The sequence below is a fragment of the Ctenopharyngodon idella genome, chromosome 4 (genome assembly GCF_019924925.1).
Source record: "Ctenopharyngodon idella isolate HZGC_01 chromosome 4, HZGC01, whole genome shotgun sequence".
Classification (NCBI taxonomy): domain Eukaryota; kingdom Metazoa; phylum Chordata; class Actinopteri; order Cypriniformes; family Xenocyprididae; genus Ctenopharyngodon; species Ctenopharyngodon idella.
The window spans coordinates 13,932,203-13,960,016 of NC_067223.1; the positions used below are offsets into that span (position 1 = coordinate 13,932,203).

Here is a 27,814-nt window from a genome sequence, read left to right on the forward strand (position 1 = left end):
GAGTTTGAAAAAGTTAATTATAATAATGGCTATAATGAAGTACTGTTAATCTTCTGACTTCTGTGATGTCACTTCCCTAAATATGATTTTAGAAAGGTCAAACCAATATTTTAAACCATCTACGGAGGGAAATGTTACAAAATAATAGGGTTGCGCAGAAGAAAGAACAATTTCTTCATTTTCTTGGAAACTGCATAGAGCATTAAAAATGACATACTGTAGGCTGAAAGCATTTATTTTAATTAGATTTTTTATTTTATTTTAACATTTATTATTTATTTAGTTTTAGAAGTTTTTTTTAACCCAATATGAAATATAATGGTTATGAAAAGAGTCATGCAAACTGATTCCAATAAAAAAAATAAAATTAAGCTTTTAGTTAATTTGTTTTTAAGCTTTTCATTTCATTTGCATTACAATTGCATGTAAATTAAAGTTCAATATGTTGTTAATTATATCGGTAGTAAGTAACTAATTAAAATAACATGCACTTTACTACAGATTCTGACAAAATGTTAATTGCTGCTGTCTATTTAAAAGATATCTAATTAATTTGAATTAATTATTGTTTTAAAAAATCGTTTTGAATGAATGACTCACTCATAAAGACTTCATTTGTTTCATAACTGGATGAATCAGCGTTTTTGAATGAATCTCTTGAATGAATGATTCAATGACACATACATTTTTAACAGTCACTTCTCGCCACCTACTGGTGTAATGATGTAATTGACACAATCTTTATTTGAAGCGTCAAGTTACTTTCAAATGGTGATTTACTCTATTTTGATCACTACGGTAGACATCAGTGTTTATATCTGAATTATAAACTTTTATCCCAGTACTTCTGATAATCTGAATTATTGTAACACAGAAATAACGATACTGTGTGGTTTGTTTCATACATGAACATGAAAACAGCTCTCTCTGGATCAGCAGCAGCACAAACACAGATCTGAATGTTTGCTGTGATCGCATTGGTCAAACTGTCATTTAGGAATAAGATTGCATGGATGTTTGAATCGAGATCGCAATCTTTTAACGATTAATCGTGCGGCTCTATCCCAGTTTTTACCTGAATGATTCATTCAACTTTTTTTTAAACATATCAGTCTTATTTTATGTACCTCATTAAATGCTGTACTCTCTCTGTAGGTACTGTGCTGGTACCATGCCATGGGGCAACACGGGCGACCACAGAGATTTTGAGCCTCAGAGGCATGACGACGGCTGCATCGAGGTGATCGGATTCACCATGGCCTCTCTGGTGAGCAACAGGCGATTGGCTCTTTTATTTAGAAGGCAGGACTTATTCCGCCATATTGCGTGTTGCATTTTCTCCCATTCATAGTAATATGAGTGCACTGTTGTCATGAGAAATTGAGTCCCCCCCTGGAATCGGGTCTCCTTTAGGACCCAGGCGGTAATGTTAAAAAATACTACCCATTAAAAGTCTGTTGAACCAATGGGATCACTCGGGTCATAAAGAAGACCTGATTCCTAGGGAGACTCGATTTCTCACCACACCTTCTTTGTATATCTAAAGTCTTTGATGCAGCTTTAAGGCTTATGGCATACATGCATTTCCCTGTCTTCACCACAAGGCGGCGCTGCAGGTGGGCGGCCACGGCGAACGACTGCATCAGTGCAGAGAGGTCGTCCTCACCACCTTCAAGACGCTGCCCGTGCAGGTGGACGGCGAGCCGTGTCGCCTCGCGCCCTCGACCCTGCGCATATCACTGAGGAACCAGGCCAACATGGTGCAGAAGAGCAAGAGACGCACGTCTGTGCCGCTGCTGAACGAGTGAGTCACAATAATCTGCACACAAAAGTACTACTTACTCCACTTATGCACCAGTGCAAAATACATATGCATATGTGGATGTGCAAGATGATGTTTAAAATGCATGTGTAAAAGTTTTTATCTTGGTTTTAACTTGTTTGTTTCACACATTTTTACGTTTTGATCTCAGATTCATGCATATTATGAAACTTTCTTGGTGTTTTACAAAGTGATATTTGACAACCTGAACTAACCTAGTCCTGTTATTACAAGGTCAAATATTTAGAGACTGACTTTGACACACAGTCATGAGGGTCTTTTTATGGTTTTCTTGTTACAAAACAGTGACAAGAACAAGATCAGTGGATTCCCACGTTTTGATTTGGCAGATAAGTTTTAAAAATCGTAATAAAATTTTAAAAACATTGGTGGAAATAATAATATTAGGGCTGTCAAAATGAATGCGTCAACGCATGCGATTAATGCATTTCAGTTTAACATGTTAAAAATATTTAACGCAGCTTCCTTTTTTTCCATCATCATTTGGCTAGCATTATATTATATGATCACGCTCTTATTCATGCAAATGCTTTTAAACCATTTAAGCACGATAAGACACAAAAGTCTGTGAATCTCCTGTCTGTGTGACTCATGTGCACAGAAAGACGCTTCAGACAGCGCTTGAACGGTCGAAAACAATTATGCAAAAATGCCCATCTTAAATGAGTTAAATAAAGTCTTAAAGAGCTGAGAAAATTGGATGCGTGTCAGATCTGCGTCATGTGCGGCAGGTCTTAAAGGGATAGTTCACCCAAAAATAAAATTTATCCCATGATTTACTCAAAATGTCCTCGCTCTTCCAAGCTTTATAATGGAAGTGAACAGGGGGGCCTGTTTTTGAAGCTCAGTCCACCAGTCACATCTCCCTTTCAAAGCACATAGAGAAGCTACGGTGGCCGACACAGGACAAAGATGTCGCCATCTGAGACAGCAGAGAGTAGCCAGTCAAGCAAACGCGCTCTGTAGAGCAGTTTGTCCTTTTAGGGCCACTGTAGAAACATGGCGGCTTCGAGGTAAGGGGACCCGCAGTGTATGTAGATAGAAATGGCTCATTCTAAGGTAATAAAAACATAAGGGTTCATTATGTAAGGTCTTTATACACCACTGAAAACAGTTATGTATATTATATTGCATTTCTGTCAATAGATCCTCCTAAATATTACACACTGGACCTTTAAATTGATCGAAAGTGACAGTAAAGGTATTTATAATGTTATAAAAGATTTCTATTTCAAGTAAATGTTGTTCTTTTGAATTTCTATTCATTAAAGAAAACAAAGATATTAAGCAGCACATTTTAAAATATATTCATATAGAAAACAGTTATTTTAAATTGTAATGTTTCACAATATTACAGTTTTTATTGTATTTTTGATCAAATAAACGCAGCTTTTCATTTTAAAGATTTTTTTAAAGATCTCTGGATTGTTAACCTGATGTTTATTACTTTATGCCCCCCAAAACACATCTAAATAAATTAAAAATAAGTCATAAATTAAAAACATTTTCATCACAAAACAGGTATATTCAAATCTTCATGTTCATGAATTATGTTTTAAACACTTTCTGAATACATTAATAAATACAGACACAAAAATGAGCATCATGTCATTGACTTCAAATTCACAGTTGACCCAAAACAATGCGTTTCCCGCTCAAACGCCACCGGATGAGGTTGTAACAGTAGTTGCTGCGGCTCACGTGTGCTTGACTGATGAATGTTCTAGTAACAGCTCTAATCCACTGCTCTTCTAGAACCTCTCTCACTGTCTGTGTGCTGCTCAGTGCCTCAGTGTGTTTTTCTTTCTTTTTTTTTTCTTTGTCTCCATCTTTCTCTCTCTCCTCCTTAATTACTGGTTGCCCTTCATGCGTTTGTCTCTCATCTCCGTCCCTCTCCGCCTCCATCTCTCTCTCTCTCTCTCTCTCTCTCTCTGTATCTCTGTCTCTTGTGCTGACTGGCTTGGCTGTGCTGCCTGTGTTCCTGTGTGGCTGCGCTGACGCAGCATTCAGAAAGTGTGCGCAGCCGACCTGCGCCGGCTCTCTGCTCCCCCCGACTCCTTCTCTGTGTAAGTATGGTATCTTTCACGATCCCTCCAGCACACACACACACACCTCTGCCTGCTGACCGAGTGTGTGTGTGTGTGCGTGTGTGTCAAGGGTCCTCACTCGTGAGTGTTTTGTGTTTTTCGCCCAGCTGACTGTCTTGAGGTGTTGTTCTGTAGCTGTGCATCTTAAAGTCAACATGAAATCATCAAATCGACCCTGTGTACATGTTTCTGGTCTTATTGCACACAAGCACAGTCCAAAAAAGTGTTTGTTTTATTAACCTCTCATCAGAATTTCATAACTTGCTCTGCAGTTTTAGCTGACATCTTCTAGGCCACTCGATATGGACCATGCAGATGGAAAAATAATGCTGCCAAACGGCTTTTTTAGTGTTTTATCTTTCTAAGCTATTGCAGGTAGCTTGTACTATCATTTATTGCTTGCAGGAATGAAAACAAAAAAGTTTTGTGACAATAATTATGCCTAATTATTCCCACATAAGTTCAGTGCTGTCAAAACAATGAATTCAACCATCAAAATAGAATTTAATATTGCCATACAGCACCACAAAATGTCCTAATAAATAAAATAAATCATTAAAATAAATAGTCATACTGGAATGATAATTTTGCAGTTAATTTGAATAATATAATGTAATAATAATGTAATAAAAATAAAAATGTTCACATCAGAATTTAAATCTATTAACTTTGTAATGATAACATAATTAAATTAAATAATTCAAATAAATATTAATATGAGAATTTAAATGTTAATTTTGTGTGTGTGCATATATATATATATATATATATATATGTATGTGTGTGTTTGTGTATTTACAGCACCACAAAATAAATACATAAATAAATAAATAAAAAATAAATAAAAATAATTAAAATAAATAGTCACACTAGAATTTAAATGTTAATTTTGTAACAATAAAGTAATAAAAATAAATTATTTATTATTAAAAATGTTCACATCGGAATTTAAATATATATATATATTTTGTAATGATAATATAATAAAATCAAATAATTATTTAAATAAATAATAATTTAATTTAAATGTTAATTTTGTGTGTGTGTGTGTATATATGTATGTATATATATATATAATTTTTTTTTTTACTTTATTATTATTTTTACCTTTTTAAGTTTTTTTTTTTTTTTTTTTTTTGCCTTCTATACCACTTTTTTGACTATATGCACTGCACATGTGGAAAAAATATTTCAAATAGCTATTTAAGCATTTTAAATGCTTTATAAAATATTGCAGATAGTATTTACATAATTTAATGCTGGTTAAGGTTACAGAAATAATAGTACATAACGATTAATTTTGAATATGTCAAGATTCTTTTAGGAATCAATCATGTTGACTTGAATGAGGATGACAGATTTGGTCTAAACAGACCAAACGGCCCCAGAAAGGATTTGTATTAACGACTACAGTCCTTTCTGATCTTCACCTGTCCTTTTGTGAAACTCATTTCCACTTTTCCTTTTAGCTCCTCATCATCTGGGATAAATACTGTGTTTTCATAGTCTTCCATTATGATTTAGTTCAATCATAAAGTCCTTTCATGTAGAGCATTATCAGCAAGCAGAAGATAAAACCAAGAAAATGTCTGTTCCACCTCCACTTCTGTTGGTTAAATATGTCAATGTTTTTATGTGGCATCGCTTCTTATTTCTTGTCGTCTGCATATCACAGCCCTCATGCAGTCCCTGAGCGTCTGCGACTGCGCGTGAACCGCATCATCCTGCAGGAATATGAGAGCATGCAGTTCGACAAGGAGCGTCTGCGTGACATCTGTAAGTAAATTGTACCCTTTCCCAGAATTCAGTTTACATATCATAATATAGTGCTGCTGTAGGAAGGGTGAATATATGAAGTGACTCAGTGTGTGTGTGTGTGTGTGTGTGTGTGTGTTTGCTTGTTCAGCTACTCCTGTTGGCATCGTGGTGGTGAGAGGAGACTGTGACCTGGAAACCTGTCGACTGTACATTGACAGGCTGCAGGAGGTGAGCACTTCCCATGCTGCTCCTGTCAGTCTGATTTCACAATACAAAATGAGACAGATTCACTTTTTCTTTTTTGCTGGGATGTAAAACTGAATGTTGTTTCTGGTCCTGTAGTTTTTAGTTGCATCATTTAACCTCAGATCATGTCACCATCATGTTATGAATTTCCATGAGTACAAATTTTTGTCTGTTATTGGCAGGATTTACATCAGGCACCGTCTACTGGTCACAGAGTGCACTACCAGGTAAATGCCTCAGCTGGGATGGACAAAATTCAGTCAAATTCTGTTTTTACTCTTTGGGACTCTTGTCTGTATTTTTTGTCAGTATTTACTGTTGTCTATTAATCTACTAATCTATTAATTATGTAAGATTTTGAGTTATAAAATTTTAAATTAGAGCATAGTGGGAAATGTAGTCTTTTACTGTGGTCCATACAATAGAAATTCTTTTATTAAATATAGTGATATATAAATAAATGATACCCCAAAATACACTGTGTGTTGTGTTTGAGTGAATCATACTGAAATTCATACTCTAATTTCTACTTCCTTTTGATTCAAATTCACCATCCTGTTTGATGCCTCAGTTCAAACTCAGGAACTGAATTAGATTTTAAAACAGCATCTTGTCAAACTCTGCGTCACACAGAACTCCAGTAATGTGTTTCTGTTCTCAGGATGAGAGCGCAGGTTTGCCACGACCGAGTTCAGCTCACAGACTTTCATCCAACTGGAGCTTCCTAGACTGTGAGTCTCTGCATCCCAAATGTGTTTCTACTGTCTGTACTGTAAGACGAGACATACTTTTTGCAAGTAAAGTTAGTTTAAAGGGTTCGTTCACCCAGCAATGAAAATTCTGTCATTAATTACTCACCCTCATGTCGTTCCACACCGGTAAGGCCTTTGTTCATCTTCAGAACACAAATTAAGATATTTTTGATAAAATCCGATGGCTCAGTGAGGCCTCCATTGACAGCAAGATAATTAACACTTTCAGATGGACAGAAAGCTACTAAAGACATATGAACGAAGGTCTTGCAGGTTTGGAACAACATGAGGGTGAGTAATTAATGACAGAATTTTCATTTTTGGGTGAACTAACCCTTTAAGCATGTGTTCACACTTCAAGTTCAGTTCTCTTGGTTCTGGTTTGGACCAAAAAAGAAAATGAAGCATTTTAGGGTGCTTTTACACTTGGTTTGATTGCCTTCTCTGAACCCGAGTTCGATTGCTCCCCCTGTCCCCGCTGGACTGTGTTCACATTGGCCGTTTCTCAATATGCACACCCTAACTGTTTAAAGGATTAGTTCACTTCCAAATGAAAATTAGCCCAAGCTTTACTCACCCTCAAGCCATCCTAGGTGTATATGACTCTTCTTTCTGATGAAAACAATCGGAGAAATATTAATAAATATCCTGATGCATCCGAGCTTTATAATGGCAGTGAATGGGGGTCACTAGTATGAGCTGAAGAAAGTGCATCCATCCACATCCATCGATCATAAATATGTGCTCCACGCGGCTCCGGGTGGTTAATAAAGGCCTTCTGAAGCGAAACAATGCGTTTGTGTTAAAAAAAAATCCATATTTAAAAAAGTTATAAAGTCAAATATCGAGCTTCCGCCAGACCTCCTTCCGTATTCAACGTACGAAGAAAGTGTAAAACTCTTGCAGTTCACAAAGCTTACGGTATGTCCTACGCCTTCCCTATTCAACTTACGGAAAAAGTGTTACTGACGTGACGCCAGTTTACACTTTCTTCGTAGCTTGAATACGGAAGGCGGTCTGGCAGAAGCTAGATATTTTACTTCGTAACTTGTTAAATATGGATATTTTTTTTTACATTAAAATATTTTATTTTTTAATTGTTTTCATCAGAAAGAAGAAAGTCATATACACCTAGCATGGCTTGAGGTTGAGTAAATCTTGGGCTAATTTTCATTTGAAAGTGAACTAATCCTTTAATGCTGAATAAAAGCACAGACGTTTCTACTCAATCACCCCCTGGAGTACTGAGCTGTATTACCTCCACAGTAACACAGGAATGTGTTGTGGTTTTTGTACTTAAATAAAGCATGTAATAATCATCACTTCACTGTATGTTTCCAGCTACATCAGCCGACCGCTTTTACCGCATAGACAAGGCTCAGGTATGTTGATACGGTGTTATAATATGTATAGAAAGTTAAAAAGATATCGGAAGCTGCATAATGTGCACTTGTAATGTGTGTACACACAGGAGCATCTTCACTTTGTGACTGAAATATGCCAGGATGAGGTTTTCATCCTGGACCACGAGGCTCCAGCGGTGAGCCAGGTCCGTGCTCCTGGAATGCCAGATGTGGTGGTGGAACCCAGTTCCAGGTGAGAATCATCAATACCTTATTTTTCCATTCGTTCCTTTCTGTTTTATACCTCACTACTCTGTGCTGTTTCATAAACAAAGCTTATTTTATTTTTTGCTCTCGTTTCCTTATTGCAGTATTCCCCTGACCTCAGACGAACAAGGTACAGTACAAACACAAGTGTTTCTTTGAAGTGGTGGAGAGATAGGAAACAGGTCTGGACTGTTTAGGAATGAAGTTAAAATAAAGAGAGGTTTTCCTGTCAGAAGTGGTGGGATAAGCTTATTGGTTAAATAATCAAAAGGGCAGTCAGAGTGTCACCAGAAATTCCCAAATGCATGTCATAATTATCAGGTAGTGTATGATTGTTACTCATACAGTAACATGTGTTGACATTGTTTTTCCAGCTCTGTTGTCAGCTGCTGTTAAAGGAGACCTGTCTGCAGTGAGTTTTTTTATTTGAATAATTATTTTTTATTAAAATGAAAGTGAAACGGCTTTCTAGAAGTGCGTGACTCATCAGGGTGGTGCACAATACCACATGATGCAGTGTAGCTTGCGCAACCTGTAAAGCGTGTGGCAAACCAGTGTTTGTTGTATGATCAAAATCAGCTCAGCTCAATCATATGCTCTTGACTCATCATGTTTGTGTGTTTCAGTTGTCTGGCTTGTGCGGCAGCGGGGTCAGTCTGTTGGTGCGGGACTCTATGGGCTGTACCGCTCTGCACTTGGCGGCCCAACACGGCCACACGGAGGTTGTGGGTTTCATTCTAGAACATGGTGAGTGTCGTTACAAGCATCTGGACACACCCTCCTGTGCTTGCATACTCAAAGTTCAAAGTTTGTCACATGCTTGTCTGGGAGGGAAGGGAGTTTTTTTTTATTTTAAAAATTACACATAAAAATTATATTATTATATTATATAAATTAAAAATTTAATTGTAAATGTGTATTATATATATATATATATAAATCCAGGCCTTTAATGCAGCCATTTTCAACGGTTGCTTGTTTTGGGGGGGTGGGGTTCAGCCTTTAGTCTCCTCTTCATCTGGTGAAATGCTTGTTCAATAGGATTTAAATCTAGAAACTGACTTGGCCAATCTAAAACCTAAAATTTCTTTACCATGATAATCTTGATTGAGTTGGCAGTACTAGCGTTTTGGGTCATTGTTTGGGTCATGAAAGCACGTGGCTGACGAAATATCAAAACTCTGTTTCTTTCAGGGTCCAAGCTGATGTTGGATTTAACTGAGAGAGACACGTACGTAGTTGTGGTTTGACCTATTTATTTGCGAAATAATGGTGTAAACTGGCATTTCATTTGTCCTAATTTCCGTTTTGTCAGAGGCGACACTGCATTGCACAAAGCAGCTTCCCAGCAGCACCATGAGGTGTGCAGACGTCTGCTGGAGGTTGGGGCTTCCCTTAGCAAAACAAACTTCCTGGTGAGAATCTCCTTGGAATTCCTCTTCATTTCTGCAAGAAACAGTTGCAGTACTAATGTATAACCATTGTATGCCATTGTCCTTTTAGGGAAAAACTCCCAAGGATTGTGCCCTGGATGCTGGGAACTCAGAGTTGGCGTCCCTCATGGAGAGCCAGCCGGTAGATGAGCCCACGGCACACGAGGATCTGGAGACGGCTGTATGAACGGGCTCACGCGCTTAGTGTTAGGAAGATTTTTACCCACAGAAAGTGGCTGTCAGCATTCCTCCGCGTGTCTGCTCACACTCGAATGAGCTTGAGAGGGGAAGGAGGAAGAGAGAGCTGTAACGAGAACGCCTCGGGCTGAGAAAGTCCTCGGTGAACAGGAAAATGTCTAGCTGTTGTTTTTCCACTGAAGTCGCTGTGGGTTTTATTTTATTGTAGGCTCTGACCTAGCATTTATTTATTACTCTTATTTATTATAACTATTTATTCAAAGTTGGATTGGGTTAGGTTTAGAGACACATGCTTTCGTACATCATGTTGTGTGCCAAAGACACACAGAGAGGAAAAACATCTTCTGCTCCTGAAGAGGCCCGTCATTGGTTCAGAGTTTGTTTGAAGGCGGATCATCTTCCAGAGAGTTTTCACAGCGGACAAAATAACTGCTGAGATTTTAAACTCAAATCCCAGAGGTCGATGAATCGGAAGTCTATATAACTACAGACTTTACACAATCTGTTCATCCTGATTTGTTTGTGTGCCGTTACAGTGGCGTGATTGTGAAATTATCTTACAAGAAAACATTTGAGCCATTTTCAATGCAATATGAATGGATGACATTTGTGCATTTATCTATTTAATATTACATTACATTAATGTTTCAAGACAAGCAAGGGAACCGGATGTGTTTTTCCATTGATGGCAGCTGGTTTTTGGCTCCATTATAAGGTTGCGTTTGACAACACTGGCCTGTGAGAAGAAAGACTAAACCAAATGAACGTAAGAAAGACACTGACGAGAGTTGTGTGGTATTTCACTTCTGTAACATTACTTGTCCTCTACCATGTCAAATCACTCATGACGGGAAATGCATGAAAACGGCTGCCTGTAGGATCACGCTGAGATCCATTTACATATGAGTGATCTGCTGTGTTATCCTGTATTATCAGTTGAGATTTTAACACATTATTGTGCATGGAATTTTGTTACCTCTCTGGATGTTTCTACCCCTCAGTGATTATGTAATGAAATGGCTTTTTTTTTTTTTTTTTTAATTTTAAGTTATATGAAAATTGTTCAGTGGTTGTATTTTGCTTTTTTAAAATCTTTTAAAAGATGGGACTACTTGAATGTTTTAGTTTTTTCTAATTTCTGAATATCTATTTTAGGTGTGTATGAGGTCACGGATGAGTAGACATGGATATGTGACAGATATGTTGCACATTATCAAAACTGAGAATGCTTTTCTCATTAAAGGGCAGTCAGATGGAAAACACCAGTGTTCTGTGTTTAATGTACAGTCATAGATGACTCTGATGTTACAGAAATTACTGTAAATAGATAACATGCATTGTCAGCACTCAGACAAGTATGGACATTTATGTTTCTTCTCCCCTTTATTCTGTAATACAATATGTGCAAACGTAAAATGAACATTTACACCTCTTTTACTCGTTCTCCTTTACACTTTCAAAGGACTGTTTAGGGTCTCTTTTCAAGGGATATTTCACCCAAAAAAGAAACTGTTTAGCATGATAATGTTCATGCTGCCCATTCCACACAATGAAAGCATATAAAAACGTAGCCAATGAATAGTGCACTTTATTTCTAGTATACAAAACCGAGAAAGTTAATATAAAGAGTTAAGATAGTATAAAGCATGAAAAGCTAATAAAAAGCAAGTCATTTTGCTGTGTGATCTATATTTTAGAGGGAAGGGAAATCGATAAATCATTTGGTTCGAACGAAACGTTTTTTTTTTTAAGAACTTACGAACAGTACAAAAACAGGCACCAAAGACAAAGCTCCGAAGATGAATGGAAGGAGAAACTATTTCATGGAGCGTGACTCAGCGAACGTAAACACGCAGCCAGTTTTTGCCTTGCGCACGTCAGCACGCAGCCAGTTTTTGCCCCGCCTTTCATTCCTATAGTATAAAACTCCGTCTATTTTGGCATAAATAATTTCACACCGAGAAACCGAGTCATGTAAGTGTTTTAACTTTCATTATATTTATTTACATAGACACAGTTGTAATAGTGACTGTCTCAGACTGTTGTCCTGTTTTTCTTAAAAAGATTAGGTGTACATTTGGTTCACACTTCCGTGACTTCAGTCAGTTAATGTAGAAATGTGTGGAGAATGCTCAAAACATTGTCATGCGTCTGATTTTTGTCTAAACTTATGGAAATGTCTGAAGTAAAAGGAAACAAACGTCTCGAGATAATGTTGACGAACATGCCCAGACACATTCACTCTACACAGTGACCGCGAGTTAACTATAATGAAAGAAATCTTTTCATGAATAAACGTAGAAATGAAATCACTTGATTGTAAAATTAAATGTAAGTTCAAGGAATATTCATGGTCTGATACTTGAGACTTCCATTGCAAGTACATTAATACATGTTTTAGTTCGTTTTTGCAAACATTACATATATAAATCAATGTTAAAGTTAAATTAGAATATTTATTCTTAAATTTAATTACATTTAAAGTTAACCTCATATGGTTAAAATAAGCTTATGGTTGTTTATCTAACAAATTTAGCGGAATTTAAACTTTAAAATCATATATGATATTTATTCTTACAGTTGAATTTCAAGATGAAGTTAAATTAAGACCCTGATTTGTAAGTTAGTCATGTTTCCTCAAAAAGTTTTACAGATAAATAAATGAATAGGAATTTGAAAAAAAAGAGTAAAATGATGTATATCCAAATGAGCTGAAGACTCCATTCATATCAGTAGCCTAAAAAATCAGTTTTACAGCACTTATTACACAATTATTAATGCTGTTCAGTAAATGAAAGTGCACCTATAAAGAGTAGGTTGCACTTCCTGTTTCAAGTGTTTTGATGAAGTTTTGATAACTGACAGGGATCAGGAGCACAGCAACGGTGATGTCCAGATTCCTTCGGCGGACAGTCCGGAGTTCAGACTCCTCAAGGCGTACGCCCGCAAGAGACGGCCCATGGACACCCGTCTGAAGCAGGACATCCCAGAGAGAGAGACATCTTCAGCAGAGCCAAATGAAGTACTCAAGAAAGCAAAAAGACTCAAAAAGAAGAGATTTTCTTTCTTCTTGAAATGTATTAAACCCAAGACAGATGACACGCCTGAACCACAGCCAGCGATGCTTGAAGGTGAGTGTGAAATATATTGATCTTCAAATGTGTATTTTTATTTATAGAACATTCTCTATAGAGAAAGTGAGATTGTGGAGATTCCAAAGTATGATGTGCTATCATCTCCTCTTTCAGGTTCAGATGATGGGAATGTGGATGAAATGGAAAACATGGTCAGTGAATTGACAGAGATATCAGACTCTGTGCACTTCACTCCATGTGAACTAGAAACAGATGGTCCTGGTGATGGTGATGGTGAGGGTGAGTTCAAGCTCATTCTCTTTTGATTTCTGTATCTGATGTAAATTGTAACGGCCACTGAGTTGCTTCATTCAGAGAAGATTGCAAACTAAACTTCTCATTTCTGATCTCTCTGCAGATGTTGTGGAAAGGCTGGCGGAGCTCCTCAGAATACACGGCGATGAGCTGAATGAAAAGGTCAGTGTAATGACATTGTTTAATGAGATGTTAAACCTGACCACCAGGTGTCTCTGCAAACGCTGCTACCAGCACTTTAAAGGGTTAGTTCACCCAAAAATGAAAATGTCATTAATTACTCACCATCATGTCGTTCCACACCCGTAAGACCTTTGTTCATTTTCAGAACACAAATTAAGATATTTTTGATAAAATCCGATGGCTCAGTGAGGATAATTAACACTTTGAGATGCCCAGAAAGCTACTAAAGACATATTTAAAACAGTTTATTTGACTACAGTGGTTCAACCTTAATATTATAAAGCAACGAGAATACTTTTTGTGTGCCAAAAATACAAAATAAAGTTTTTTCAACAATATCTAGTGATGGGCGATTTCAAAACACTGCTTCATGAAGCTTCAAAGCTTTATGAATCTTTTGTTTCGAATCAGTGGTTCGGAGCGCCAAAGTCACGTGATTTCGATAAACGAGGCTTCATTATGTCATAAGTGTTTCGAAATTTCAATGGTTCACAACTGGGGGGTGTGACTTTGGCAGTTTGATACGCGATCCGAACCACTGATTCGAAACAAAAGATTTGTAAATGGAGGCCTCAATGGCCTCAAGGATTTAATCAGAAATATCTTAATTTGTGTTCTGAAGATGAATGAAGGTCTTACGGGTGTGGAACGACATGAGGGTGAGTAAATAATGACAGAATTTTCATTTTTTGGTGAACTAACTCTTTAATGGTGTTCATTGAGCCTATTTTATAGTACACAATGTTTTTTTTATCCCGTTATTGACACAATAAGCAGTAGATTCCAAAAGTCTGCAGGCAACATTAATGATAAAAAGTAAAATTCATGTCAAGTTAACTTTTCACTGAGCTGTTTATATAATTTGTAATGGGAAAAAATGTCAGTGAACTGCACAATATAAATGTATTTTCACTTTCCGTAATTGACTCTGTAATAGACTTTACGTTTGAACAATCATTATATTTATAGTGTGTGTATATGTTTCTCTTGGGAAAAAAACTAATTTGGATCCAAATGTTTCATCTAATCACAGGCCTATTTCTAAACTGCCATCTTTATCTGAAATTCTTGAAAAAGTTGCATTCAACCAACTGCAGACTTTTCTAGTTCAAAATGAGATTTTTGAAAATTTTCAGTCATTAGATTTTAAATCAAATCATCTTGATTTCGATTGATTCTGGCAGCTCAGTGGTTTTAGTTCTATTAGATCTTGCAGCGTTCGATACCATTGATCACAATATCCTTATCTCTCGCCTAGGAAAGACAGTGGGAATTCAAGTGGTTCAAGTCCTTCATTTTTAATAGGACGTTTTCAGTTCATTTTGGTCAACATTATTCTAAAATAGACCCATTGGAAAGCGGGGTTCCGCAAGGATCTATTTTTGTTTTCATTATATATGCTACCCTTAGGTTATATATTTCATAAGCATGGAGTATCTTTTCATTGTTACACAGATGACACTCAAGTGTACCTACCTTTGCGTAAACGGGACAAAAGTTCTTTTGAGTCCTTATTAAATTGGATGTCACATCATTTTCTGAATTTGAATGAAAGCGTAACTGAAATAATCTGGTTCAGGGCCCCTGACACTCAAAACTCACTATAGAGTGAAGAACCTTGGTGTCCAATTTGATACTACTTTGAAATTTGATAAACGGATCAATTCAGTCAGTGGTCAAATCTAGTTTCATCTATTTAAAATCAAAGGTTAAACCGTTTTTGTCCTCCAGTGTTTTTGAAAGCATTATTCAGGCTTTTATTTCTGTAAGACTAGACTAGTCTAGACTGATTACATGCTACAATTTAAGTGACTTGTTCTGCTATATGTACAGTGATTATCTGAAGACCAACACTGTGGGGGAATATATATATATATATATTAAATGTAAACTCTAACATACTAAATTTATCTGTTCTGTTTTATCTCTGAACCTCTGCTGCAGATTAAGGCAGACAAGGCCTTAAACGAAGCGCTGCAGTCCTCTTTCAAGTATGGCTTCTTCAAGAAAGTGATGGACGTTTTCTGTAGAAGTGTCTCTTCGGAACTGCCAACAGAACAGAAAGACCAGAAAGTCAACGTCGCTCTGATTTGTGAAGCCACCAATCAGCTCTATGGCATCAACTACCATCCAATGAACCGCGTACTGGGCTTCGGTGCCAAGTATCTTCAGGATACAGGATACTCCAACTGGATTAGCAGAAACATACAATGTAATGTAAGTGTCTCAATGACAATATAATTATTCACAGCATTGACATCGGGCCTAATGACACATACAAAACCAGGACGAATCTTTAGTCACAGTGCCATTTTTCCCTCTCACAGGGAGAAGTTGGAGATGAATCCATAGAGGAGGTCCAGTAAGCTGAAGAGATGTTCTCCTCGCATTACAAACGTCTTACTCAGGGGCACGGTCACTTTATTCACAGGAAAAAGATATTTTCCAGTGTACCAGCAAGGATATATGATTTTCATGTTCTCTGAACATCTCAGGCCAAAAAAGAGGATTTATGTACACCATACCTCATTAAGAGTACTATGGTTACTGCCTCAAAGCATTAGGGCCCGGTTTCACAGACAGGGCTTAGGCTAAGCCAGGATTAGGCCTTATTTCAATTATAGCATTTAAGTAGCTTTTATAAACATACCCTAGAAAAAAACATTACTGTTATCCATCTTGAGACAAAACAATGGCTCAGGCATACTTTAAAATGTGTCAGTGCAAGTTGCTTTCATAAAACAGCTCAAACTTGCATTTTAGTCTGGGACTAGCTTAAGCCTTTGCTGTGAAACCGGGCGTACACATATTTTATGCTATGAAAATCAGGATGACACATCATTCCTGACTGTACAAGTTTACATATTTAGCTCCATTAGTAAACTTTTTTTTATTTTTATTTAATGAGGCATCCAAATTGTTATTTTTCTTTTTGTTAAAACGGTTTTTGTTTTGAAATGAACATATTTCAGATGTTTATTTTAGCCTCTAGAAAGTATTTGTAATTATTTAAGAGGATATAAGTTTTGCCTAAATAATTCTATTTTTTTCAATGATATAATAAACATAATTTTCACAATCTCTGTCATTTTGTCTAATGTTTTCTTTACTACACTATATGATATTATAAAAATATGTGGACCAACTTTTCTAATTAATAGGCATACCTCAGTAATGCTAAACAGAAGGTCATTGATTAACCTCTGGGTTTAAATATTCTTTTTTTTTTTTAATTAAATAGTTTTTATTAAAGCTTTATTAATTTTGTTAATGTCCATATAGATTTTACATATATAGTATTTTACTGCATCAAGTGAAACTAAATGAAAATGTGAAATGTTTTCTTGGGGACTAGCTGAAATAAAGTACGTTTAAAGGTACAATATGAAATTTTCACCACTAGAGGTCTCTTATTCAAAACAAAGGCGTAGCTTGATGATGTCTTGATTTTGCGGAATCATGGGAGGTGTTGTCTTCATGTCTACAGCCGGTGGAAAAGAATCGGGACTCGGGCAGAAATCATATTAATGTTTGAACTAATGTATTAAAGATTTATTAACATTACTGTAGTATGAAGCAGGGTGTGGCTGAAAGCCAATGGAGTGGAACAAGGCCGCTGAAGCGATTGCTAATGAGAGACGAGCGCGATACACACGGCTCGAGAGCAGCGGAGCTTTTATTATGCCGCAGACGACCGCTTCCGCTTCTTCCGGTCATGAGTATGTGGAGTAATGCAGCACTGTTTTATCATATTAGATACATTTGTGTGTTGAATATTGTTATAATGCTACTCTGCGTTCACTTAGCAGCTGCTATGAGACACTTGTTGCACACTGTAGTAAGCTACATCGATATTAGGCATGGTAAAACATGGTAAATCAAAAAAACGAGATTTAAACAACAAGACTTACTGTGTTAAGCTATATAACATGATTAGTTTTCTGTTGATGAATGTATCCAAACAGTTGCTCACCTGTCTAAAAAAACACAATATATTAAAGCATCTTTGGTGTTTCCATGGTTTCTACAAAATAAAACATGGTCCGTGTCCCGGTTAAAATAGCTTATTTCTCTGGATTTAAACATTCTTAAACATTTAGGATAATGTAAGTACACAAGTCAACAAAATATATAACATTGCTCTAGTGGTTTTTGGAATTTGGTTTTTTAGTGAATCATAAAATCTTAAATATTGTGCCTTTAAGTTTTATTTTAGCTCAAGTCCATTTTATTTGTAGTTTGCTAAAACGAATTTTATGGTTTTAGTTTTAGTTAACTATAACCTTGCTTCTGGTAAAGTGATTTGATCTAATAACTGTGGGTGTCTGCGCGAGTGTGCGCGCACGCATCTTGCGTGCAGCTCAGGTGAAACATGAGACGCGCTCTGTGCACCTGTCTTACCTGCTTGAGCACCAATCCGTCTTAGGTCATTTCGGCGAAATTCTCATAAAAAGGCCTAAGAAATGTCTTATCGCAAACATCCACGGACAGGCTTCTTCCTAGATCTACAGGTGTTTTTGTGTTTCCTTTGGCATGAAGCATCACAGTAGGAAGTACTCGCCACCGCGCCACTGCGCCGTCGGGTCGCCGCTAGAGGTGCCTCAGCTGAATCGATTACCGACCTTTCGGGTGGAAGAAGGTAACCTGATGGAGAAGAATTCACAGAAAGCCAAATCCAAAATGCGCAACGCGAAGGTGAAGGCGGTGAGGAAAGCTCCGTCTCCCAAAATGCCGCGCGTCTCTCCAAAGCCCGTGCAAAGCGACGCGCTTCCGAAGGTGGCAGAGAACGGAGGAGCCGGACAGCGGTCCAGAAAGAGGGGCTTCAAACCCCCAGATGTGAGGACGATATTCGACCCGCGCGTGAAGGTAGAGAGAGGAGAAGGACACACGTTTTGTGAGGACGCGACGGACGCTTGGTGCGATGTGTGTTGCTCGTATATCTTTCAAGATGGCTTGACATGCACGGGTGAGAACTTTATATTAGCCTTCTACAGATTTGACCATTATATGTAAACAGAGAGGTAGTCAATGTCAAACAATGTTTATATATATATATATATATATATATATATATATATATATATATATTAGCATATTAGTCAATTAATCACTACTGTGCTGTTGATCAAGACACTTAGGAGAATGACTGTTTTTGTAGTGTATTGTAAGTTACTTTGGATAAAATGGAATTATATTAGAGCTAGTATTTCATAAATCATAAACTCAGAGTATGTTCTTGAGCTTTCTCACACACCACACACTCATTCAGGCATGTGGATGGACTGGTTTGGGCTTATAAAATTCACTGAGGTGCACCTTAAGCACCCACATTTAGTTTACTGTACATATGTCACAAATATGTACACTAATTATACATGACAATGCAGAAGTCAGACATCTACATCTGAAAATTCATTCTATCAAATCTAGGACTCAAATTATATGCACACTGAACATTTGAATTGGTCACTGAAAGATGTGGATGACATTTTCATTCCTGACTGAATGCCTTGCATTGTCTTCAGTAGTGAAAACATTCCTAAAAAATCATATGCAAAGCATTTAGCTGCAACCAAATTTGTATTGTAAATTTTGTGATCCTAAGAAAGCATGATCATAGCAGCATAGTGCATTAAAATAAAGAAATGTTCCTCAATTCATTCTCCTCAATATGGCTCTCACTTGTCTGAGCTGCAGTTGTGCAGAGGTTGTCCATTCACAAGAGTTAACTCAAATGGAACAACTGGACAAAGGTAACTTTCACTGAGTCTTCTTGCTGCTTGACTTGAGTGATCAGGTAATTGAGAGCGAGAAAGCCACTGGCTCGGCTGAAAGCCCGTTTTTAGAGCAGCCATCCAATTTTCACTCTGCCCTCTCAAGTCAACTAGCCTTTCATTTTGTTTTTAGTACATTTTAAGGGGCCACTGACAGATGCTGGAATATGTGGGCATTAACTGAGTAGTATCTGTTTTGATGGTGTTATGGCAGGTAATGAGTTGGCCTGCCATGTTTTGATGTTTTTAGATTTGTGTAGTGTTTATGCGGGTTATTGGCCATATTTACAGTAGGACATATTGCCATATTCCTTAAATGTCTTTATATATACACTAGTGTGAAATGAGCAGTCAAGATCATATTTTGCAGTTTATATAAGTCTAAAAAAAGACAGCAAGAATATGCCTCTCGGCCCTCTTTCCAGAAGAGCGCGGAGCTTTAACAGCTCGCGCTTCGGTCGCTCAACAACAACAAAGCTGGAGAATCTCACGCAGACAAAACGAGGATTGTCTGTAACGGTGTTCAGCCTTACATTGTTCAAACCGGAGTCGACACTGATGGAGAGACTCAGGAAGAAGTTACAACATTTAGAATGAAACTGGACGTTTCTGAATGGTTAGTGGATAAATTTATGTAGTTGCTGTGGAGTTGATTCAACTCATCGACTAGCATGTGCCGTCATGTTAATCTTTTGTGCAAATCCAGCGTTGAATTGACCCTCGTTTGTGAAGCAGTCCGGCGTAAAATGACGGCATGTTAACAACACTCTATTACAACAACTCTTCCTCTTCTCTAAAGCAGCCCAACATGGCCTCACCCACTTTGTTGTGTGTTCTCGGGGGAGGGGTTTATGTAAATTTTAGGGTTAGTGATGTCACTAACCCGGGAAGAAGCTCGTTGTAGTCCCTACCAGCCGTTTGTTGTAGCCGTTTGTGCCGATTTCTGTAAAAGAAAATATCTCCCGTTGCATTGAACTTTGAGCGTCGTAACTTTGCAGATGTTTATGCTCAAACAGCAACATTACACACTAACTAAAGTTAAAAAAGTGAAATCATAATCAGCCACCCCTTTAACTAAACAAAACTGGTAAACAAAATAAAGCTGAGAGAAAATAAAATAGAAATATTAGTTGAAAAACGTAAAATTAGAAATGTTGCCAAATAAGTTTAAAGTACTGAAATCACACAATTGTAAAACTATTAAAAAATTAAATTATAAAACTGATATAAAAATAAATTAATGTTAAATAGAAATTACATTTTAAAAAAAAAAACTAAATTACTAAAACTTAAAATTGAAAAAAAAAAAAAAAAAAATACTAGAACATTATATAAATAACACTAAAATAACACTGGGATGCAACCATTTCACTTGAAATATTATAATATACTGTTCATTTGCATATATCCAAAGTCCATACAAAAGAATTATGAAAAGGGGGAAAATGTGGTCACTGACAGTTTCCTTCTTTTATTTTTTTACCACCTGTAATGTAGTTGTAATGGAGTTTTCTAATGGTCATAATGACTTAATGAATCTTCAATGCTTTATTCTGCCTATTAAAGGATTCGTTCACTTCAGAATTAAAATTTCATGATAATTTACTCACCCCCATGCCATCCAAGATTTTTACGCCTACATGACCAGCGTGATCACATAATGCGTGGCACATCGCAAGATGAGCATTTGTGGTTAAAAAATTATATAATTTTTTTTTAGAAAATTACAGATCGTTTTGCTAGATAAGACCCTTATTCCTCGTCTGGGATCATGTAGAGCCCTTTGAAGCTGCACTGAAATTGCAGTTTGGACCTTCAACCCGTTAACTGTTGAAGTCCACTATATGGAGAAAAATCCTGGAATGTTTTCCTCAAAAACCTTAATTTCTTTTCAACTGAAGAAAGAAAGACATAACCATCTTGGATGACATGGGGGTGAGTAAATTATCAGGAAATTTTAATTCTGAAGTCAACTAATCCTTTAACCTATCGTTTGTAGTGTAGCGTCTGCATTCTGTGGGATTTCACTCACTTCACTGTAAATAATAGTCAGTATACCTAACCAGAATGAACAAAGATGCCTTTTTTCACCTTTCTGGGTCTCACAACCTTTTTGGCCTTCCTAGCTCAAAAGTATTGTGTCCTGCTATTTGACACCCACCTGTTCGCTCCCCTAATGTCCATCTGTCTGTTTGTGTAGCAGCAGTGACAGTGTGTCTAGAGAAGGCACACCGTCCTGTCACAGCAGAACCAAGGCTCACAATGGGCTTCCCCTCAAGCAGCTGACGCGCTCGCAGGGGGAACCAGTGGAACAACTGCACACACACACATAGGAGCAGGGGCTTAATGACAGGAGACTACAACCAGGTAGTAGTTAGAAGCCATGATGCAGGTTCAGTGCTAAAGGGAACTTATTTTAGCCAGTAAATACTCAAGTGAGACTCAATGTTGTTCTGGTTGGGCAGTGGACTGTAAGTCATGGGTCTGGGGAAAGGGTTTGGAAGAACTTTAAGAAGACTTACTGGAATCCTCTATCGCCTTCCAAAAATGATGCGGCGCTCCGGTCGACTGGAAGTTAGTCTGCTGTGGAAGTCATCCGGTGGGTCCAGATCTCTTTGGCTTTTTGTCGTTTTATCGTTCAGGCAAACGGACGTTAAATGAAGTCTCTGATTCATTGAAAGTCTATGGAACAATGAGGACAGATATTAGTGTCATATCTAGTATAAACATTACTGACCTTTTTGTCTTAAAAATGTGTGCCAAAAAAAACAAAATAATGACTTTATTCAACAATATCTAGTGATGGGCGATTTCAAAACACTGCTTCATGAAGCTTCGAAGTTTTACAAATCTTTTGTTTGAATCAGTGGTTCGGAGCGTGTATCAAACTGCCAAAGTCACGCTCCCCAGTGGTAAACCATTGAAATTTCGATTTAGTAGCTTTCCGGACATCTGAAAGTGTTAATTATCTTGCTGGCAATGGAGGCCTCACTGAGCCATGGGATTTTATCAAAAATATCTTAATTTGTGTTCAGACGATGAACGAAGGTCTTACGGGTGTGGAACGACATGAGAGTGAGTAAATAATGAGAGAATTTTCATTTTTGGGTGAACTAACCCTTTAAGATAACCTGTCGCAAGAAATAAACTTCATCTTAAGCACGCAGAATAATGTAAGTGTACTTTTTTTTGTAATTGCACCTTTGAACGATTACGTAATTGTGGCATCCTTTTACTTTGTGAGATTTGTGAGAACAGACAAAAATAGTATCTTTATCTTAGAGAAGATTTACACCAATCTTGCACGAATCAGTTGCAGACATTGTTCTTTAATGTCGGCTATAGTGAGGTGGACCCTTGATGTGGTTGAGAAAGGACACTATAGCTCTGAAAGTGTGTGTGTTTCGCTGCAGCCTGATGTTTTGCTTTGTGTGCAGCTTTGTGGTGCAAACCAAAGTCATGAAAGCTGAGCTGTTTCTCACAGAAGCAAAGCAATACTTCATACTTTTTATAGACAAATGAACTCACACACCTCACACTTTTTAGGCACAAATTTAGTGCTAAGTTGCGCAATGCCAACAGCCACAGAGAAAAACACAGAGCAGAGCACTAAAAACATCCGCTCGCCGTTCCTCAGTGAAGGACAGAGCCGAGTCTAAACAGCCGACACCGATGTGGGAAGAGGTTCACGATAATATGCCAAATAGTTTGTCGGTTTAACATCCATCGAGTGAATGACTCAAGTAATGAAAACTGATTGGAAAAGAATGGAGTGTTTTCTTGACATTTTGTCACAGGCAGGTGTTGTCGTGACCTCTGGATGGTGGTGCGTGTGTCTCGTCTGCAGTGTGTTGTTTCAGCGGTCTGATCTAATCCCAGCGCGGAGCCGAGCTGGAATGGAGACGACCCTGTTGTGAACAGAAAGCAACATGAGAATCTCTATTCTTATCTTGTTCCTAAAACAGCTCAGACACAGACTGAAACAATAGTTATCTATGTGATCAACTGAGCAAGGACAGGCTCAGCTACTTCTTTAGTCAAGATGTGCAGTTTTCACGAACAGACTCTATTGTTTTGCAGGTCTGATATGAGAGAGACATTTGACAAGGAAATGGCACCATCAAAAATAAGCAACATCATACTGCCCCTTTAAAAAACAAGTATACTTCAAGTTAATTTTATTAAGTTTACTTAAGTAAAGTTCAAGTATTTTTTTAAAAATACCTCATGTAGTAAGTATACTACTATCAAAGTACTAGTAGTATACTATTTCAATACTACTAGGGTCTAAATTGGCCCAATTTTCAGTGTATAAAGTAGTGTTGTCAAAAGTACCGACCACAATACCAAATCGGTACTTACATTTAAAAAATGTGATGCTTTGAGCGCTGTTGAGCGGATTCATAAACACCTCTGATTGGTCTTTGTGTTCACAAGCTCATCAGATATGTCTGTGGCTACAATGACCAATGCACAGGAGCGTTTGAAAGCACATTGAAGTATTTGAATTTGAAAGTGTTATAAGACAGTATGTAAAACTATGTGAAAAAAGTATTTAATAGGGTACTCAATCAGAAGGGTAAACACAACTACAAGTCAAGTATACTTAGAATACTTAATTATACTTTTAAGTATATCTTGATCAAAAGATTGAGTCCACATATAGGACAAATATACTTAGACTTTCCTGTCAAGTCAAGTATGCTTAAGTGTAATTTTAAGTATATTTCCAAGAAGTATAAAAAGTAGACTGAAAGTATACTTTCTTATTTTTATTTTAATAGTACACTTCTTTTTTGTAAGGGCGACAAAGATAAATGTCATTTTGTCAGTTTGAGGGACACATTTTATCAAACACAAAAAGGGTTTACAAATGTTTTACACTTTAACATACTGTTTCACATTGTGTTTTTCTGGCATTGTTTTTTGTGAGGATGGAATAAACATTATGTGGAAAAGTGAAGTTAAAAACAATCGTGAAAGATTGACACCTCCACCTGTCCAGAACAAACATCTGTTAAATAAGGGAGAGAGAGAGTAAAAAACACCTGGTTCATGATCACAAACTCCCTGTACTGACATCAGAAGCTGCATTTTCCTTTAATTACAGATCATTATGTGTTTCTTTTCCTGGTTGTCAGAGTCAGTCACAGTCTATGGCTGCATCCCAATTTGCAGACGTTGTACCAAAAGTACGTACACTTGTTCAAAAGTTTGGGGTCAGTAACATTTTATAGTAAGCCAGTATTGGCACATATTACTTCCACATCAAAAAATTGTGTCACAGTTCCACAGAAGCCTTAACAGTAAACATTAGCATCAAGCTAAATGTAGTACCTATCTTGAATTTATTTAAATTTCAAGTTCATGCTTTTAAAAAAAGTGCTTTAGCAGCTTTGAAAAATTAAAAAATGAACCACAACAAACATCTCCTTTTCATGCAAGTCCAAAAAATCATCTATCTGGTCAACTTTTTTTTTCATTGTATTATATTAAGGCATGCATAATTTATTATGTTGCGTGTGTTAATTGGGATTCTGCATGTAGTTTCTTTTAGAGTGTTAATGAAATCTAATGTAAATGTACCTTAATAGCAGATTTCGTTTTGAGGTTGGTAAATATTTAGAAAATGAGACTGCTGTGGGAATGTGTGTTATATGAGCTGTCTGCTGTCGGTAATGTGTTTGTGTAGGAAACATTTAAGAACTCGAATGACTTGTTCTCTGTCGACATGCAAAGTTTTAGAAACAGTCCCAAATATTGCACCATCACGCCACAGTCTGGATACGGGACAGTATTGTGTGTGTGTGTATGAAGTTTTGCTCCTCGGGCAGGTCCTGATCGATAGCGCCGTCCCTCATTACGGGAAGTGCAATTAAGGAAGAGACAGGCCTGCACTTCCCACCCGCCCCAGAGAACCGATTTTGAGTGTGTGTGCATACATTAGCTCAGTTCCTACACTGACAAGACCGCAGCTCGGTGCAAAGAATGGCACTTTAAGCAACCATTACCTAACATGCCCCAGTATTAAAGATCCACTTTCATCACACCCCTATCATTGCTCATCCTCAGTGTCATTCTACTCTCTGCTGATCTTTAAAAAGAGCAGCGTTCCTCCTGTTTCCCAGAGGAATATTTTATTGCTCAGAGATGATGAGATGAACACATTTAAGCATTACCATTGTCCTAGATGTCTAAAATGCTTAAGGAGAAATAAAAAGACATATATAACATATGTGATAAGTGTTGACATACAGTAGAGTTATGAAATGAATGTGGACAGCATAGTTTAAATACTTTGGCCTTTTAAGAATTCACTCAGAAATGTTTGAGATTCAGGCTTCTGATTACAGACTTGAGCACAGTTTGAGACGTCTGAAAATCTTTTCTGAAACTCTGGAGGAGACCCTTGTGAGTTTACTGGGGACCATTTGCTCTCCTTTTAATCTTGTTGCTGTCTAGCGGAAATATTTAAGATATTAACAAGATCTTATTTGTTATTTTCATTTCCTTGTCTGTTTGAGGGGCAGAGATTCAATTTGGGTTTTAAAAACCAGAGGAGCAGAAAGTGGATTATGGATACAATGTGCAGGATTTAGATGGCTGTCAGTAAAGATCTTAAAGTTGAAAAGACTCATGAGTTAGTGGAGAAAAAAACACAGCTTTTTCTATGTGGTTTGGTCCACACACAAACGCAGTATCCAGTCACTGAAACCAAACTTTTCTGAAAATTCCAGCCAGGGTGAAAATTTTTACAAACTCCGGTTGCAGTGTTATCATGTAGACAGTGAAACCAGAGAGTTTGGCTTGTGATGTCAGAACTGGTTATAACCTATTTTCCTGGCTTCTGATTGGCCAACATGGGTTTTTGGTTAGGGTTATAGGTGTTGGTTTGGACGCAATTTTTTATTTTTATAAACTCTGTTTATAAAAAATACCTGTTTATGTGTGGACTAGCCCTTAGTGCATATATGTCAGTTCTGGGGTTAACATACAGTAGTGTACTTCCTAAAAAGTTAACAAAATTATCTTTAAGCACCAACACACATTCAGAATTTACTTGTCTTTCTCTTGGGCCCTGTTTTCACCTGGTATTAGGATGCGTTTTGGTCAATCATATCACAAGTGGACGACACTAAATACAGATGTAAACGGAGTCTAAAACGTTTTTGAGCTTGTCCATTTTCGACCACTTCCAGACGTAGTCGAAAACGCATTAGTAGTGTAGACGCTCATGTGGTCGAATGCATTTGAACAGCCACAAAAGACCATCTACTCTCCGCCTACTGACGTAAACATTATAGGAAGCGCGCTAGCCAGACGGGATTTAAACTTTGTCAGATGAAGACACAAGTTCAGTCTGAAGATGAAAAACATACTAAGCACAATGTTCTCTCACCATTCCTGATTTCTAACACACAGTCACAGTGTCCGGGCGGTCTTGCGGCTCTCAGAGCAGAAACAAAAGCTGCTGCTCTCCATATGTTTTTCCGTCATCTCCAGTCGCGTTCATATGTAAATTGCGTGAGCTTATTTCGTCCATTAGATCGAAAGATCTGAAAAAGCCCATACATTTACCCACCCATAGACCATCCCCTCGAAGAAACCAGGACAGAAGTGGTTGAAAGTGGACAAGAGACAAATTAAAACACCAAGATCGACCAAAACTCATCTTAATACCAGGTGTAAACAGGGCCCAATGGATAATAAAAAAAAATTGTGATGACTCATCTTGAAATCTGGGTGTTGCAAAATGTTTTGTCTTATCGAATGCTCTGTAAACCGAGAATTCCACCAGCCTCTGACTAAGTAGCAAAGCATCTGCATTGCTGTGACGTAAATAATATGAGAACAGTAAAAGTAATAGTTTAAAAATTGGTTTAATTGTTTAATATTTCTGAATGTTAAGGGTGATGTATCTAGGGTTTTTACAGTGGTGATAAAAATACATTTAAACACAAAGTGCTTCCCTCATCACCTGTCCTATATGTGTCCATCATTTTCTGGGCACAACGTTCATCATTTGACAGTCAAATCAATCGACTCAGCACACTGAGAGAGAGAGAGAGAGAGAGAGAGAGAGAGAGAGAGAGAGAGAGAGAGAGAGAGTTACCTTGGAGATTGCATGGGCGAGAGACAAATGAGTTTGTCCTTCTGTTCTGAGAGTGGACTGCACAGGATGAGCGTTTGTGTTTCTCATGGCATGCCGTGAGTTAAGCTTTCGAGACAGAAAGCGTCATCACTCATATGATTGAGTGGGATGGGAGCAGCATTCTGCAAACTTTACGGCAAAATTACCCAGCAAGTCAAGCGTCAGTCTTCAGGTAGGTCATAACAGCAACAGGAACTGAAAAAAAGCACCATAGGGATTTTTTTAGCCAGTGAAAAATGCCTCATGAAATTTACGTTTGCATGAATAAGCAAGTGTATGTGGTATGCGTCAGGTTTTCTGTGAACATTGTCTCTGGTGAGGACTGGAAAGCAGATGATGCTCTTCCTATTGTCTATTCATTTTAATTAATTATCCATCCAATGCATTTC

At 37.4% G+C, this 27,814-nt stretch overlaps 2 protein-coding genes and 1 long non-coding RNA gene across 4 annotated transcripts in view; 2 read left to right on the forward strand and 1 right to left on the reverse strand.

The window, feature by feature from the left end:
* LOC127510947 (diacylglycerol kinase iota-like) overlaps nt 1-16,578 on the forward strand; it is a 27,313-nt gene extending 10,735 nt beyond the window's left edge. Inside the window, exons 16-35 of one of the 2 annotated variants that reach the window (XM_051891127.1) lie at nt 1,156-1,267; nt 1,605-1,804; nt 3,847-3,909; nt 5,606-5,706; nt 5,837-5,916; nt 6,117-6,161; nt 6,596-6,665; nt 8,028-8,068; nt 8,158-8,282; nt 8,401-8,426; nt 8,671-8,708; nt 8,923-9,043; nt 9,491-9,527; nt 9,612-9,711; nt 9,800-11,901; nt 12,793-13,058; nt 13,176-13,301; nt 13,420-13,478; nt 15,444-15,716; nt 15,827-16,578. In XM_051891127.1, the coding sequence (XP_051747087.1) occupies nt 1,156-1,267; nt 1,605-1,804; nt 3,847-3,909; nt 5,606-5,706; nt 5,837-5,916; nt 6,117-6,161; nt 6,596-6,665; nt 8,028-8,068; nt 8,158-8,282; nt 8,401-8,426; nt 8,671-8,708; nt 8,923-9,043; nt 9,491-9,527; nt 9,612-9,711; nt 9,800-9,916 (1,276 nt within the window). In that variant the 3' untranslated portion in view covers nt 9,917-11,901; nt 12,793-13,058; nt 13,176-13,301; ... (1 more) ...; nt 15,444-15,716; nt 15,827-16,578. Of the gene's footprint in view, nt 1-1,155; nt 1,268-1,604; nt 1,805-3,846; nt 3,910-5,605; nt 5,707-5,836; nt 5,917-6,116; nt 6,162-6,595; nt 6,666-8,027; nt 8,069-8,157; nt 8,283-8,400; nt 8,427-8,670; nt 8,709-8,922; nt 9,044-9,490; nt 9,528-9,611; nt 9,712-9,799; nt 11,902-12,792; nt 13,059-13,175; nt 13,302-13,419; nt 13,479-15,443; nt 15,717-15,826 lie in introns of those variants that run through there. The other variant, XM_051891129.1, reaches the window with a different exon arrangement.
* A 1,349-nt stretch (nt 16,579-17,927) lies between these two features.
* Nucleotides 17,928-27,814, forward strand: part of rassf3 (Ras association domain family member 3) — a 42,617-nt gene continuing 32,730 nt past the window's right edge. The window contains exon 1 of the mRNA XM_051890756.1: nt 17,928-18,465. Within this exon, the coding sequence (XP_051746716.1) occupies nt 18,033-18,465 (433 nt within the window). The 5' untranslated portion in view covers nt 17,928-18,032. The remainder of the gene's footprint in view (nt 18,466-27,814) is intronic.
* On the reverse strand, nt 19,610-27,589 carry LOC127510762 (uncharacterized). The gene is made up of 4 exons (XR_007929745.1): nt 27,387-27,589; nt 23,088-23,181; nt 21,796-21,955; nt 19,610-21,588 (listed from the first exon to the last, which is right to left on the reverse strand). It is a non-coding gene; the product is annotated as an uncharacterized LOC127510762 (long non-coding RNA).